The sequence below is a fragment of the Podarcis filfolensis genome (genome assembly GCF_964270895.1).
Source record: "Podarcis filfolensis genome assembly, chromosome: 8".
Taxonomy (NCBI): domain Eukaryota; kingdom Metazoa; phylum Chordata; class Lepidosauria; order Squamata; family Lacertidae; genus Podarcis; species Podarcis filfolensis.
The window spans coordinates 90,162,378-90,175,757 of NC_139611.1; the positions used below are offsets into that span (position 1 = coordinate 90,162,378).

The 13,380-nt window shown below is 59.5% G+C and overlaps 1 protein-coding gene across 2 annotated transcripts in view; it reads right to left on the bottom strand.

Moving 5' to 3' along the window:
* The window catches only part of LTBP4 (latent transforming growth factor beta binding protein 4), a gene marked incomplete at its 5' end in the record, with an annotated part of 52,911 nt that extends 41,133 nt beyond the window's left edge, over positions 1-11,778 (bottom strand). The window contains 4 exons of one of the 2 annotated variants that reach the window (XM_083626726.1): positions 2,358-2,512; positions 3,766-3,943; positions 8,351-8,421; positions 11,600-11,778. In XM_083626726.1, the coding sequence (XP_083482852.1) occupies positions 2,358-2,512; positions 3,766-3,943; positions 8,351-8,421; positions 11,600-11,778 (583 nt within the window). Of the gene's footprint in view, positions 1-359; positions 876-2,357; positions 2,513-3,765; positions 3,944-8,350; positions 8,422-11,599 lie in introns of those variants that run through there. The other variant, XM_083626727.1, reaches the window with a different exon arrangement.
* Between the last annotated feature and the right edge of the window lie 1,602 nt (positions 11,779-13,380).

The window sequence follows — 13,380 nt, forward strand, 5'->3', positions numbered from 1 at the left end:
TCCAGGAAGGGGAGGAAAAAGTTGCCCGTCGAAAGGACCACATGATGCGAGGGCACTAGGAAGCCCCCCCCCATTTCTCTTAGCCCAAATGGGGGGTGGGGTAGCCACAAACCTCAGCAACCAGACCCAGAACCGGGCGAGGGGCAAAGGTGTGCCTGGCACAGCAGAGAGAGCCACGCAGGAGGCTGTGACCTGGGCAGGAGCGGGCGCCAAGCACCCAGGGTGGCACACGGGATCCAGGAAGGGCGCTTGATGCAAGAGGCTGCCCGCTTTTCCATGCTGCCCGCTGCCCAGGGCAGAGTGCTGCGCCCCCTGCTCTGTGCCAGCCCCCCACCCAGCCCCCCTGCTGCCATACTCACAGACTCGGAAGCCGGGTCCCCCTTCGGCCGGGCCGGCGTCCGCCCCGCTGTACAGGGTGGTGGCATTGCCCCTCTCGCAGTGGTTGGTGCAGCGGCCCTCGCTGCTGCAGTGCACCCGGCAGATCATAGGGGTGAAGAGGACCTTGACCCTCTGGGCACCGGCGGGCAGGTGGTCCCGGCAGAGCAGGAGCAGGAGCAGCAGCAGGGAGACGGCCGGGGGGAAGAAGTGGCGGCCGTGGATCATGGCCCCGCGCGGAAGAGGGCGCCACGGGCGGAGGAGCAGGCAGGGGAGCCGGCGACCCACCGCAGAAGCTGACGGACCCACCAGCTAATTGGAAGCAGTCGGGTGGGCGGTGGGGTGGGGGGGTCTCGGGCGCCGGGCCAAGCACAATGTTTACGAGGGGCGGCTGGGAGCGTTAACTCTTCGCCTGCTCTGCGCAGCCCAGATGGAGCGGCGCTGCCTGGGCTTGGCACCCACCCGGGGGCCGCCCTCCTTGCCTCCGCCCCCCCAAGCCGGGTGCCAGCAGGAAAGCAGCCTCCGCCGAAGTTCCCAGAGCAGCCACATCCCAGCCCCCCCCCACCCACAAAAAGGCGTCCGGCAGCCCTGTCCCTTTCGCAACCCGAACAGCAGCGCCCCCCCCTGCGAGGGAGAACCGGCCAGCTCTTGTTCAGCGCTGCACTTGTCAGTTCAGAAGGAGCCCCCCCCCAAAGAGTCCTGCTCCAACCCACCTCCTGGGGTGAGAGACCTCTTCCCCCTCCCCAAGAGAGGAGGCTCTCTCCTTCTCCGCTCCCCCCCTTGCCGAGGATATGAAAGCAGCCCCCCCTGACTTCAAATGCACCGAGAGGGGCCCATGCAGCAGCGCCCCCTCATCTTCCTCCAGCTGCTAAATCTACTCAAGCTTTGCCTTGGAGTCTCCCCCCCCCGCTAGCTCCAGCTGTTCAACACCCCCCCATAAAAGACTCCTGGCAAACGCAGGTGGGTGGGGGCGAAGGAGGCAAACATCTGTGCCAAAGGAGCCACAGTGCCCCTAGCTCCCCCCCACCCCAAATTCTCTAGCTTCCCAAGTCTTGAGTTGTTGTCCCCCCCCCCCAATGATGGGGCTGCTTGCTTCACAGTTGAAGGAAAAGGAGCTCATCTCCCCCTCCAGGAAGAAAAAAAGAGGTTGTCCAGAGGGTGACAAGGTGGGTGTTCTCTTTCTGGAGGGAGGGGGGTGCGTAAAAGGCCTTGCAACCCGCCCCCCCTCCTGGAGTGGCTGAGCAGAGCACTCCTAGGCAGCAACAGGGGGTGGGGCTTCCGAACAGGCTCCCCAGGGAGGAAGCTGGCTGGGGGGGGGGGAAAGAGAAGAAAGCAGAGCTGTCCCGCTCCCCCCCCCCGCCAGCCGGGCCTCACCCTCCCATCGCAGGCCAGGCTGACGTCATCTGGAAAAACTCAGGCAGAAGGGGGGGGGCAGAACAATTGCCGGATCCGGAGGGGTGGGGACTGCGCTGCACATGGGAACCCGTCTGAAGCGGCCTGGGGCAACGGGGGGGGGGGAAGGTACCCAGAATAACGTCAGGGCTCTGGCCCTCCCCCTCCGCAATTGCAAGAGGCTCGTTGAGGAAGCGAAGGGGAGTCTCTGGGTCAGGCAAAGGGAATCCTGAAGTCAGGATTCGGGATTCAGAAGCGTTGCTGCTCCCCGGGGGGGGGGGCAGAGCAGAGCCGTCCTGACTAGGAGCCCCCAAAAGCCCTCTCTTCCTCCTCTGTCTCACTCTTTCAAAGCCATCCAAGCAGCTCCCTGTGGCAGGGAGTTCCACAGATTAACTCTGCGCAGCGCTAAGGATTTCGCCCCCTGAGCTACAGGAGAAAGTGGCTCCCTCCTGGCCACGGAAACGGCAGGGAGAGCCCACCAGCCTCCACGCTCCCCTCTTCTCCAGCAGAGGAGGCCCCACGCTCTTTCAGGCCCCGATCCTTGCACAGAACAGATCACCTCCTCTCCCCCCCCCCCCCGGGCCCAGTACCTGGGGGCCTTGGTGTTGCTGGGGGGGCGTGTCCAGGAGGGCCATTGGTGTCCCCCCTCGGCCAGGAGGCCAGGTGCTGCGCCAGGATCGTGGCCATCTTCTCAGAGGGGTCCAATGTCTTCCGGCGCCGGAGAACCACCTGGAGTTCGGCCAGCCTGAGGGGAAGAAGCCTGGGGTCAGGGGCGCACAGGCAGCAAATCCCCCCAGAAGTCAGGACCCCCCAGGCCTCCGTCTAGCGCCATGACCCCTCCCTCCAAGCCCAGCCCCACAGAAGAAGCAGCGCTGGATCAGGCCGGGGGCCCGTCAGGTCCAGTCTCCCGTTCTCACCGGGGCTGAACGGATGCCCCAAAGGGAAAGCAGAAAGCAGGATTCGAACACAGAGCCTGCGGTCGCCGGCGACTGGCATTCAGAAGCATCGTTGCCTCTGACTGGGGAGGGCAGAGCAGAGTCTTGTGGGCGGGCAGCCTTAGAGAAGTTTGCAAAAAGGCAATGGAGAGAGCGGACATTTCCTCCCTCTCTCATAAAGCCAGAACCTGTGGAAGCTGAGATTCGGGGAGACAGAACAAAGTTAAACCGCGGAACTCCCTGCCACAGGGACGGCCACACTCCTCGAGGGCTTCCAAAGAGGCTTTGACAAATCCATGGCTGCTGGAAGGCTGGCTCTGCCCGGCCTCAACCATCAGAAGCGACGGAGGAGAGAGCGCTCCTGTGTTCGAATCCTGCCTGCAAGTTTCCCAAATGGGCCTCTGGCTGACCAGGGTGAGAAGAGGAGTCTGCACTAGACTCTCTCTCTCTTTTATGTTAAATAATTTTTATTAGTTTTCAGTTATTAAAAATCCAATATATGCCACATTGTATCAATACCATATTACGCCGCACATTTCTCATGAACATTAAAAAAGAACCAAAAAGAAAACATATTTTCCCACCCGCAAACCCCCGGACTCCCCTCCACTCCTCCTTCTGGCTCTTTAAATACACCAAATCATTTTATATTCCAGATCCCTTTACCCAATTTCCCAACTGCTAAACAATTAAACAATTATACTGCACAGATATTTTAAACATTCAAACCACTTTATACTTTGCACATCTCTGCTTACAGACTATTTCCCCTTTCAAAATGATCCTTGTTGTTGCTTTTTGCAAGCGTTTAATCCACATCTGCCGACGTCCCAATTTATTTACAACCGCTGCCCCCTAGACTAGACTCTCTTGACCTTCGCACCTCTTGCTCCCCATTTCAGTAAAGAGCCCCCAATCTCCCTTCCCGGCCCTTTTCCGACTCTGCAATATCCCTTTTGAGACGAGGCAACCAGAACCGTGCGCAGGATTCGACTGTGGCGCCCTGCAACGCGTGCGATGGGAGGGGGCAGAAAGGGAAGCCCCCCTGCCCGCTCCAACTCACGTCAGAGGCTGCCAGCGGATGGCCATGGAGCGCAGGGGCGCCCGGGGGGGCTGCGGCGTCATCGTGGGGCTGGGGGGCGCGGCTTGTTCGCAGCGGGGGCCGGAGAAGCCTGAGCGGCAGGCGCAGCGCTGGGGGGCCCTGCACTGGCCCCCGTTCCGACATCGAGGAAGGCAGACGGCTGGGGAAGACGAGAGAGAGGTCAGAGCAGGTCCATCAGGAGCCCCCTTCTGCCCCCCTTAGCCACCCTATGGCTCCCCACAGTTCCCGGGGGAAGGGGGCTGCTGGGCATGCAGAGCGCCCCACTTTCCACCCCCCCAAGTCTCTCCTGGAGAAGCCAGCATGGGGATGTCTAGATGTTTCTGCGAAACCCAAAACCTTCAGGGACGGTGGGCGTTGTAGTCCAACAGCAGGAGTGGTGGAGTGGTCAGGGTCAGACCAGGACCCGCGAGCCCAGAGTTCGAATCCCCACTCCCTGGGTGGCTTTGGGCTTGCCTCTCTCAACCTAACCTGGCTGGGTGGGTGTTATTGCATTGTTTTTATTCTGATTACTGAATTTTTCCGTGTATAAGACGATGCTTTTGGCCAAAGAAAATTAGGCAGAAATTGGGTGTCGTCTATACCCGGATAGTGACTGCAGAGGCGGGGCATGCGGTGAATGGCAGCAGCGACCAGGAGATTGGCAGCGGCAATTGGGCGGGTGATTGGTGGCTGCGTCAAGTGGGTGGGCGGGCTGTTGGTGGCAGCGAGTGGGCAATTGGTGGCTGTGGCAAGGTGTGCGATTGGCAGTGGCTGTGGCAAGCGATTGGCAGTGGCGGGCAGGCGGGTGAGCGATTGGCAGAAGTCACATCCCCCCCCACCAAAAAAAGCTAAACAGCTTAATTTCCTAATTTTTGGGTTTTTTAAAAAAAAATAGGGGTCGTCTTATACACGGGGGCGTCTTATACATGGAAAAATACGGTATATGTGTTGTGATCTTTTCTGTGAACCACCCTGGGACCTCCGGGCAGTATATAAACTCAATCAATCAATCAATCAATCAATCGCAAGCTACCTCACAGGGTTATTGTGGGGTTTAAATGAGGAGGGAGGGAACTCTGCAGGCTCATTTGAGCTCTTGGGGGGGGGAGTGGGCCAGAAATGCAATGCAATAAAATAAAACTAAATAATCGGGAGGGCATCCTTGGGGTAGACAGCACTGCATGGCATTGTAGGGGGCTGGATGAGCCTCAGTTGTCCCCCCCCCCATCTACAATTCTATGATTCCCTAACCCTTAGGGCCCGACTCAGATTCCTGCAAAGTGGGGAGGAGAACCCCCCCTGGGAGGGCAGCTCCACACCCCTCTCTTGCTCCACAGGGACGCAGGTGCTGAGAGCTCCCCCCCCAAGCTTGGAGCCATTTCCGGCTGGCTGCTCTGTGTGCGAATTCCTGCGGCCCCGAGACAAGGGGGCTCCCCCAGGGGAATTGGGGGGCTGCAGCAAAACCCCCTGGGCCCGTCCCCCAGGGATCAAAGCCTCTCCTGGCAGAGCAGCTGTCCTGCATGCAGAAGGGCCCCACTTCAATGCATGGCAGCGTCTCCTGGGAAAAGCCTGAAGGCCCATTGCTGCCAGCCAGTGTTGGAGATACAGTGGTACCTTGGTTCCCAAACACCAAAAACCTGGAAGTAAGTGTTCCAGTTTTCAAACGCTTTTCGGAAGCTGAACATCCGATGCAGCTGTCGACTATTGTTTCCGGGGTGCCTGCACCAATCAGAACCCGCGCCTTGGTTTTCAAACATTTCGGAAGTCAAATGGACTTCCAGAACAGATTAAGTTTGGTGCTTTTGTTTTTGTAATTTATTTTGCATTTTTGTTTTTGAGGCTTTTTCGGTTCATTTGATTTTGTGACTGTGTGGAACCCAGTTCAGCTACTGATTGATGGATTGTGTGCCTGCGGAAATGGATAAAAGCCCCCCATCCAAACAAAGACTACTATCAGTGCAGGTAAGGAAAAATAATAATTTAAATTTTCATCATCTACAGTACTGTCTTATTCATTTTATAGTACAGTACATGGATTATTGCTTTCATTTTATGGATCAATGGTCTCGTTAGATGGTAAAATGCATGTTAAATTGCTGTTTTAGGAGTTGTTTTTAAAATTCTGGAATGGATTAATCCATTTTGAATGACTTTCTATGGGAAAGTGCGCCTTGGTTTTGGAATGGATGAAGTTTGAGAACTAAGGTACCACTGTTCTGAGCCCAGGGAACTCTTGCGCAAAGGCAGCTGCTGCCACCTGCTGGCCAAGTGTGGATCTGCAAGATGGTTTGAAGCCTGGGGAGCAGCAAAGGGGAGATAAACTGAGGCCTCTGAAGACCCTGCTGGGAATGGCAAGGGAAGCCTCTCCTCCTCCCTCAACTGGTCCCAGGCTTCCCACGGGGGCACCTGGGCGGCCACTGTGAGAAGAGGGTGCTGGGCTGCACCCAGCGGGTGCTTTAATAATAATAATAATAATATTTATACCCCGCCCTCCCTGCCCAGAGACGGGCTCAGGGCGGCTAACACCAATAAAATCACAGTAAAAACATAATAGGGGGAAAAGGGGGGGAACAATTTAAAATACAGGTTAAAATGCAATTTAAAATGCAGCCTCATTTTAAAAGTAGCCCATAGATCAAAACCGTAAGGGGAGGGAAACGTAAGGGTCAGACTGAGTCCAAACCAAAGGCCAGGCGGAACAGCTCCGTCTTGCAGTCCCTGCGGAAAGATGTCAAGTCCTGCAGGGCCCTGGTCTCTTGGGACAGAGCATTCCACCAAGTCGGGGCCAGTGCTGAAAAGGCCCTGGCCCTAGTTGAGACCGATCTAACCACCTTGCAACCTCCAAAGTGTTGTCATTTGTGGACCTTAAGGTCCTCCGTGGGACATACCAAGAGAGGTAGTCCCGTAGATACGGGTGTCCTAGGCTGTATAGGGCTTTAAAGGTTAAAACCAGCACCTTCAACCTGACCCTGTACTCCACCGGGAGCCAGCGCAGCTGGAAAAGCACTGGATGAGTGTGATCCCGCAGCAAGGACCCCGTAAGGAGCCTCGCCACGGCATTCTGCACCCGCTGGAGTTTCTGGGTCAGCTTCAAGGGCAGCCCCGCGTAGAGCGAGTTACAATAATCCAGTCTGGAGGCGACCGTCGCGTGGATCACTGTGACCAGATCAGGGCAAGAAAGGTAAGGGACCAACTGCTTGATACAGCGGAGATGGAAAAATGCCACCTTTGCTGTGGCTGCAACCTGCGCCTCCGTGGAAAGGGAGGCCTCGAAGGTTACACCCAAGCTCTTGACTGAGGGCACTGGCACTAATTGAGCCCCCGCAAGAGATGGGAGACGGGACGGATGTTCTTAACGAAGTACAAGTCGTCTGTTCCCGGGAGGCGATTTGCATCCGGCTCTTCCAGCCCTGGCTCTGGGAGACGTCCTCTGCAGAGCCCAATCTCCTCTCTGCTGCCCAGGTGGCTTCCTAAGAGCCTCACGGCGGGGGGCTGGACTAGATGAGCCCTGGGGTCCCTTCCGACTCCACTGTTCTGTGGTTGTGTGACCAGGAGAGCCCTCCTGCCCAGCCAGCTCCCCCTGTGGCCAGCCAGAGACTGCAATTGCATAGAAACAGAAATGGGGACTTGGAAGGGACCCCGGGGTCATGTGCTCCAACTCCCCGCAGGGCAGGAATCTATTTATTTATTCCATTTCTAGACTGCCCTTCATCTGAGCATCACAGGGCAGTTTGCAATATGAGCAAACTCCGTCAGGAAAGCTTCTCCATATTATTATTACTATTATTATTATTATTAATAATAATAATAATATATTTCATTTATACCCCGCCCTCCCCGGCCAGAGCTGGGCTCAGGGCAGCTAACATCAATAAAATTTCAGTAAAAGCTTAATAAGAAAAAAGGAAAACAAACAATTTAAAATACAGGTTAAAATGCAATTTAAAATGCAGCCTCATTTTAAAAGTCAAAACCATAAGGGGAGGGAAACACAAGGGTCAGAGTGAGTCCAAACCAAAGGCCAGGCGGAACAGCTCTGCCTTGCAGGCCCTGAGGAAAGATGTCAAGTCCCGCAGGGCCCTGGTCTCTTGGGACAGAGCGTTCCACCAAGTCGGGGCCAGTACTGAAAAGGCCCTGGCCCTAGTTGAGACCAACCTAACCACCTTGCGACGTGGGACCTCCAAGATGTTGCCATTTGTGGACCTTAAGGTCCTCCGTGGGGCAGACCAGGAGAGGCAGTCCCGTAGGTACGAAGGTCCTAGGCGGCATGTGGCTCCAATCCCCTTGTGTCTGAAATTTGCCTAAGGCAAATGATGCGCCATGTAAGGAAACAGCAAGCTCCAAAGAAACTGCCCCCCAGAGATGCCCCCCAACCCCGTGGGACCCCTTCCAGTCCTATGATTCCATGAATATGGCTGAGATGCAAGTCCCAAGTCCAGACGATGGAGAGATGGGGCAGCAGTGGATGCAGGATGAGGCCTGCCTTTCAGGACGGGGGAGGATCCTTGTCCCTGAAAATCTGCCTCCCCCCACTCCTCTCCCTCCCACCCCCTTCCCTCCCCCATACCTTTGGTGCACTTCCCAGTTTTGGGTGCCAGGGACCATCCAGGGCAGCAGACCTCCCCACAGAGGTTGGGCCTGGAGAAAGAGAGAAAGAGAGAGAGAGAGGCTGTGAAGGAGGAGCCAGGATTGGGTCATGAGAGGAAGGGGGCACGGGGGAGGGATGACTGCTAGCCACTCCAAAAAGCAGAGGGATTAACTGGGGGTGCAGGAAGAAGGGGGGAGGCGGGGGGCCAGGGTCTCCCAACACTTCCACATGTGATCTGTGCCAGAATGACTTTAGCAGACAGTACATGACCTGTATGTGGAGAGGGGAGTTAGCCACTCCCCCCCCCACAAAAAAACCTCTTGGGAGGCCTGGAGATGGTGGAGAAACTCAGTCCTGGGGGTGGGGTGTACCTGTAAGAGTTTGGACCCAATGAAAGAGCGTGCCAAAACCATGGCGTTTCAGGAGCCAAGCCCAGATCGTGTGGCTTTTGGGTGGGTTTGAGCCCCAGCACCTCTGGCACTGTGGGTTAAACCACAGAGCCTAGGTCTTGCCGATCAGAAGGTCGGTGGTTCGAATCCCTGCGACGGGGTGAGCTCCCATTGCTCGGTCCCTGCTCCTGCCAACCTAGCAGTTCGAAAGCATGTCAAAGTGCAAGTAGATAAATAGGTACCACTCCGGCGGGAAGGTGAACGGCATTTCCGTGTGCTGCTCTGGTTCGCCAGAAGCGGCTTAGTCATGCTGGCCACATGACCTGGAAGCTGTACGCCGGCTCCTGCGGCCAATAAAGCGAGATGAGCACCACAACCCCAGAGTCGGCCACGACTGGACCTAATGGTCAGGGGTCCCTTTACCTTTACTACCTCTCAATTAAAAATAAATACATTTAGGCCCAGGACTCATTGACCTCCACAAGCTGGAATGTCCTGGGAGGATGCACTGGCAGTGCCCCCACCTGTGTGTGACTTCCTGGGATCCCCAGAAGGAGTTACTCCCCCCCACCGCCCCCCCACGGGGCCAAACCTTCCCCTCCCTCCCCCCTTGGGGAAGAGATGTAGCTCCTCAGGAGAGCCTCTCTCCAGAGACAACCCCCCACGGCCTCTCCAAATGGGGCTGGAGGTGAGCCCTGCCTGCAACCCGGAGGAGCGGCTGCCAGCCAGTGCAGACAGGGCTGAGCTCAATGGACCCAGCAGCCTGACTCAGTCGAAAGCAGCTTCCCACGCCCTCTTCCCACAAGGGAAGGCTAATCCCAGCCGGCTGCGCATGTGACCGGCAGCTGGGTCCACTTCCACAAAGCTTCTGAAGAAGGACGGGGGCTCCTCTGCGGCGCCCGGGTGTTGCTGAAGCCCAGCTCCCACCCTCCTGCTGCTGCCTGGCCGTGCTTGCTGGGGCTGAGGGGAGCTGTAGTTCGGCCGGCTCTGGAGAGCCAGAGGTCCAGGTCTGCCTTGGACTCCTGCTTGCCCACCCGGAGGCCCTGCTGCCTGGAAGCTGGGATGATGGTGAGAGGAAAACTCTCTGCATAAGGGATCGGAAGAGTGGGCAGGATCAGGCCAGTGGCCCTTCTGGCCCAACATCCTCTCCCTCCTGTGGCCTGGCGGCCTCCAGCCCTGGAAGCCCTCGAGAGCCCTCTCCTCCTCCTGGCAGTCCTCCTTGCCTCCAGTGGGAGGGAGTTCCACAGTTTAACTCTGTGCTGTGTGAAGAAGGACTTTCTTTACCTGTCCCAAATCTCCCAGCTGTCAGCTTCCCTGGATGAGGCTCATCTCGCCCCCCACAACATTCCCCTCTTCTGCCTGCTGGGTGCCCCATAGGCAAGGCAGGGGGGGGTCCTGAGAAGGACCCCATTTCCACGGTTCCTGGAGGGAAGCAGCAGCCATCCTGCCTTGACCAGAGGACCCTTTGGGGCCCTTCGGATCCTACGAGGAGCAGCCATTCGTGGTCTGATCCTTTTCTTGCCCTCCAAGCCGCTGGGCGTCTCAACGGTTTAAGGATGCTCTGCGAAGAAGACAGTTTTTGTCTATTTTGAAACATCCCATGTCCTGTTTCCGTGGGAGACCCTGAGTGAGGGGGAGGGAGGGAACACGCTCTCTCTCCACGCACTCTGCACATGTTCAGAAGCGCTCTCTCTTCCCCAGGCTGGTCCTCCAGCAAGGCTGCAAAGTCTGCTGCCCCCTCCCCAGTTCCCATCCGGACACCCACCTCTGTGTCATCCAGACTCCTCTTTCTTCTTCTTCTTCTTCTCTCTCTCTCCCCCCCTCTAATTCCTGACATTCTTGTCCTGACCGGGACTCAAGTTACTAAGTGGATTTGCAGGAGACGGAGATTGTTTCTCTGGAGCTCCATGAAGCAGAGGAAGAGGGAGAGAACGGGGGGGGGGGGGACCACAAGGCCCCTTCTTCACTGCTTGGCCTAGGCTTGCCCCCACCTCACTCCGAGGGGCTATGGGGCAGGCACATCCAGGCACAGCCCCCCTCCAGAAAGTGGCTTCGGGGGTCTCCTGCCTGACCTGAGCCAAAAAGGAAGGAGGGCACCTCTGAGCACGTGCAGAGAGCCTCTCCCTCTCGGCTTGGCCTTCTGGGTTTCCACCTGCCCGCAGATTGAGAAGCCGGCCTGCCTGCGAAGAGGAGAGTCTGCCACCAGAGCCTCAGTGTCTGCCACCAGAGGATGCCAGCGCTGGGCAAAGCTCATGGAAAGAGCTGGTGCCAGCCTCAAAGGAGGAGGGGTCTTTGCTGGGAGGTGCAGAACTGGAAGGGGGGAGAAGGGGGTCAGCCCAGCAGCCCCCGAGGAGAGGGGGCGCTGGCAAGAGGGGTTGCCCAGGTTGCTCCTGCCAAGCTGAGCTCCGCCCTGGTTCCAGGGAGTGGGAGGAGCAGCGACCCACCTGGCAGGGGCGCTGTTGCGCCAGCACGTGAGCCTGGCTGGGCGGCTGGTGCTCCAGGCCAGCGCTGACATTTCCAGATGGGGCCCCCAGCCGCCAAAGCCGCCCCCTCCGCCCTGATGAGAAGACCAGGCGCCGGAGGCTGGCCCGAAGGGGCGGGGGTCCGAGCGCGCTGCTCCGGCGCGACGGCGCTGCCAGCGCCACGGGGCAGCCCGGCTCGGACTCTCCGGGCGGCCGCGGCGCCGGGCACCGCCGGGACGCCCCTCGGGGCTCCCGGGAGAGCCGGTCCAAGCCCCCGGGGGTCCTGGGCGGCGCGCGCCCTGCCCGGGCAGCCCCGTCGGGGAAGGACAGGGCAGGCTGCGGGGCGGGAGGTCCGGGGCGCGGGGTCCCCAACTCACCTGGCCGCCTTGGGGGCGCGGCCCGCGGGGCTCTTCCTGCGCTTCTCCAGGGGGGGCGGCCCGCCGGCGGGGGTGGGAGCGGCCCGACGGCGCGGCCCGCGGGCTGCGCCCAGCGCCGGCGGGAGGAGCGCGGCGGCGGCGGCGAGGAGGCAGAGCGCGGCCAGCGCCGGCGGCCGCATCCTGCCGTCGACGGCGCGGCGAAGAGGCAGCAGCGGCGGCGCTGGGCTCGGCTCGGCGGCCGCCAATGGGCGCCCAGCCCGGCCCGCCTGCCCCTCCGGCCCCGCAGCCAATAGCCAGCCAACCGGCCGCCGGACGGGGAGGGGCTCCGGCCGCAGCGCAGGTGCCGTCGGGGTGGGCTCGCCGCGGGGAGGGGGCGGGACTGGGCGCCCCCAAAGCGCGGCCGCCCCGTCCCTCGCGCCCCGGGCCGGCTGGACCGGACCCTCGCTGGGCGCAGAGAGCCAGAGATGGGCTCTGCCCGGAGGTGGGGTCCCTCTCTCCCTCCCTCGGCCGCCGTCTGCAATGGGGGCTGCTGGACGAGGCCAAAGAGAGGCCCTCCGGCCCAGCATCCTCTTCCCGCAGTGGCCGAGCAGGATCCGAGCTTCCCAGAGCCGTCTCCCCTCCTGGGGACTCAGAAGCACTGCCTGCCTCCGACTGCGGAAGCAGAGCCCAGCCATCCTGGCCGGGAGCCCCCAAAGCCCTCTCCGCCTCCTCTGGGAATGGGTCCCGTCCCCTTGGGAAGCCCCCCAGGTGAGCGGCCTTCCTTGCCTCCAGTGGCAGGGAGTTCCGTAGCTTCGCTCATTTGGACAATGAAAGCATCGCTGGAGCAGGAGGCGGCGCGTAAAAGCCAAGCAGGACCCGGGAAGCAAAGGAGGATCCTGCAGAGGCTGGATCGGGCCCAAGGGGGCCCATCTGGTCCACTATCCTGTCCTCACAGGGGCCAAAATATGCCCCAGTGGGGAGAAGCCGCCAAGCAGGCGCCGAGCAGCGCAGCCGGAGTCTCCCCACACTCACCGCGGCCAGGAGCCCGGGATCCCTCGCCGCCTCTCCTTCCCTGACTTTGCCTGATCCTCTTCCAAAGTCTCCTCCAAGTCGCTGCCTCCTGCGGAAGGGAGTTCCAGGGTTTAGGAGTACCGTCCATTTACAGAGAGACCTCCAAACCCTGAAAGCGCATGGCTTCTCCCGAAGAACTCTGGGACCTGTAGTTTCCTCTCTAGCATCCTTCAACAAGACTTCCCAGGATTCTCATGGGCTTCCAGGGGGGGGGGGCTGTGGCTCCGCCCCCAACTCTGCCTTGGGTGAAGAAGTCCCTCCCTTTGTCTGCCCCGACGCTGCTAACCTGCTTCTCTCCGCCTTCTCCATGCCATGCATGGGGGGGGGGGGTGGTGAGAACCAGATGCCAGGCTAGATGGGCCCCCTGTGGCCGGATCCAGAAGGCTCTTCTTGTGGTCTACCTCTCCTTTCAGTGGTGTAGCGTGGGTTGTCAGCACCCGGGGCAAGGCAAGTAATTTGCGCCCCCTAACCCGTGGATTTGCCCTAACCCCAGATGTTGCGCCCGCTGCGGCTGGCCCCCCCTGCACCCCCCACGCTATGCCACTGTCTCCTTTAAATCAGAACCAGTGAAGGCGGTGAAGGCCCTGTGTGAGTGTCTGGAGGCGGTTGGAGGATGGATGGCGGCCAACAGATTGAGGTTGAATCCTGACGAGTACTGTTTTGGAGGGACAGGGGGCGGGTGGGTGTGGAGGACTCCCTGGTCCTGAATGGGGTAACTGTGTCCCTGAAGG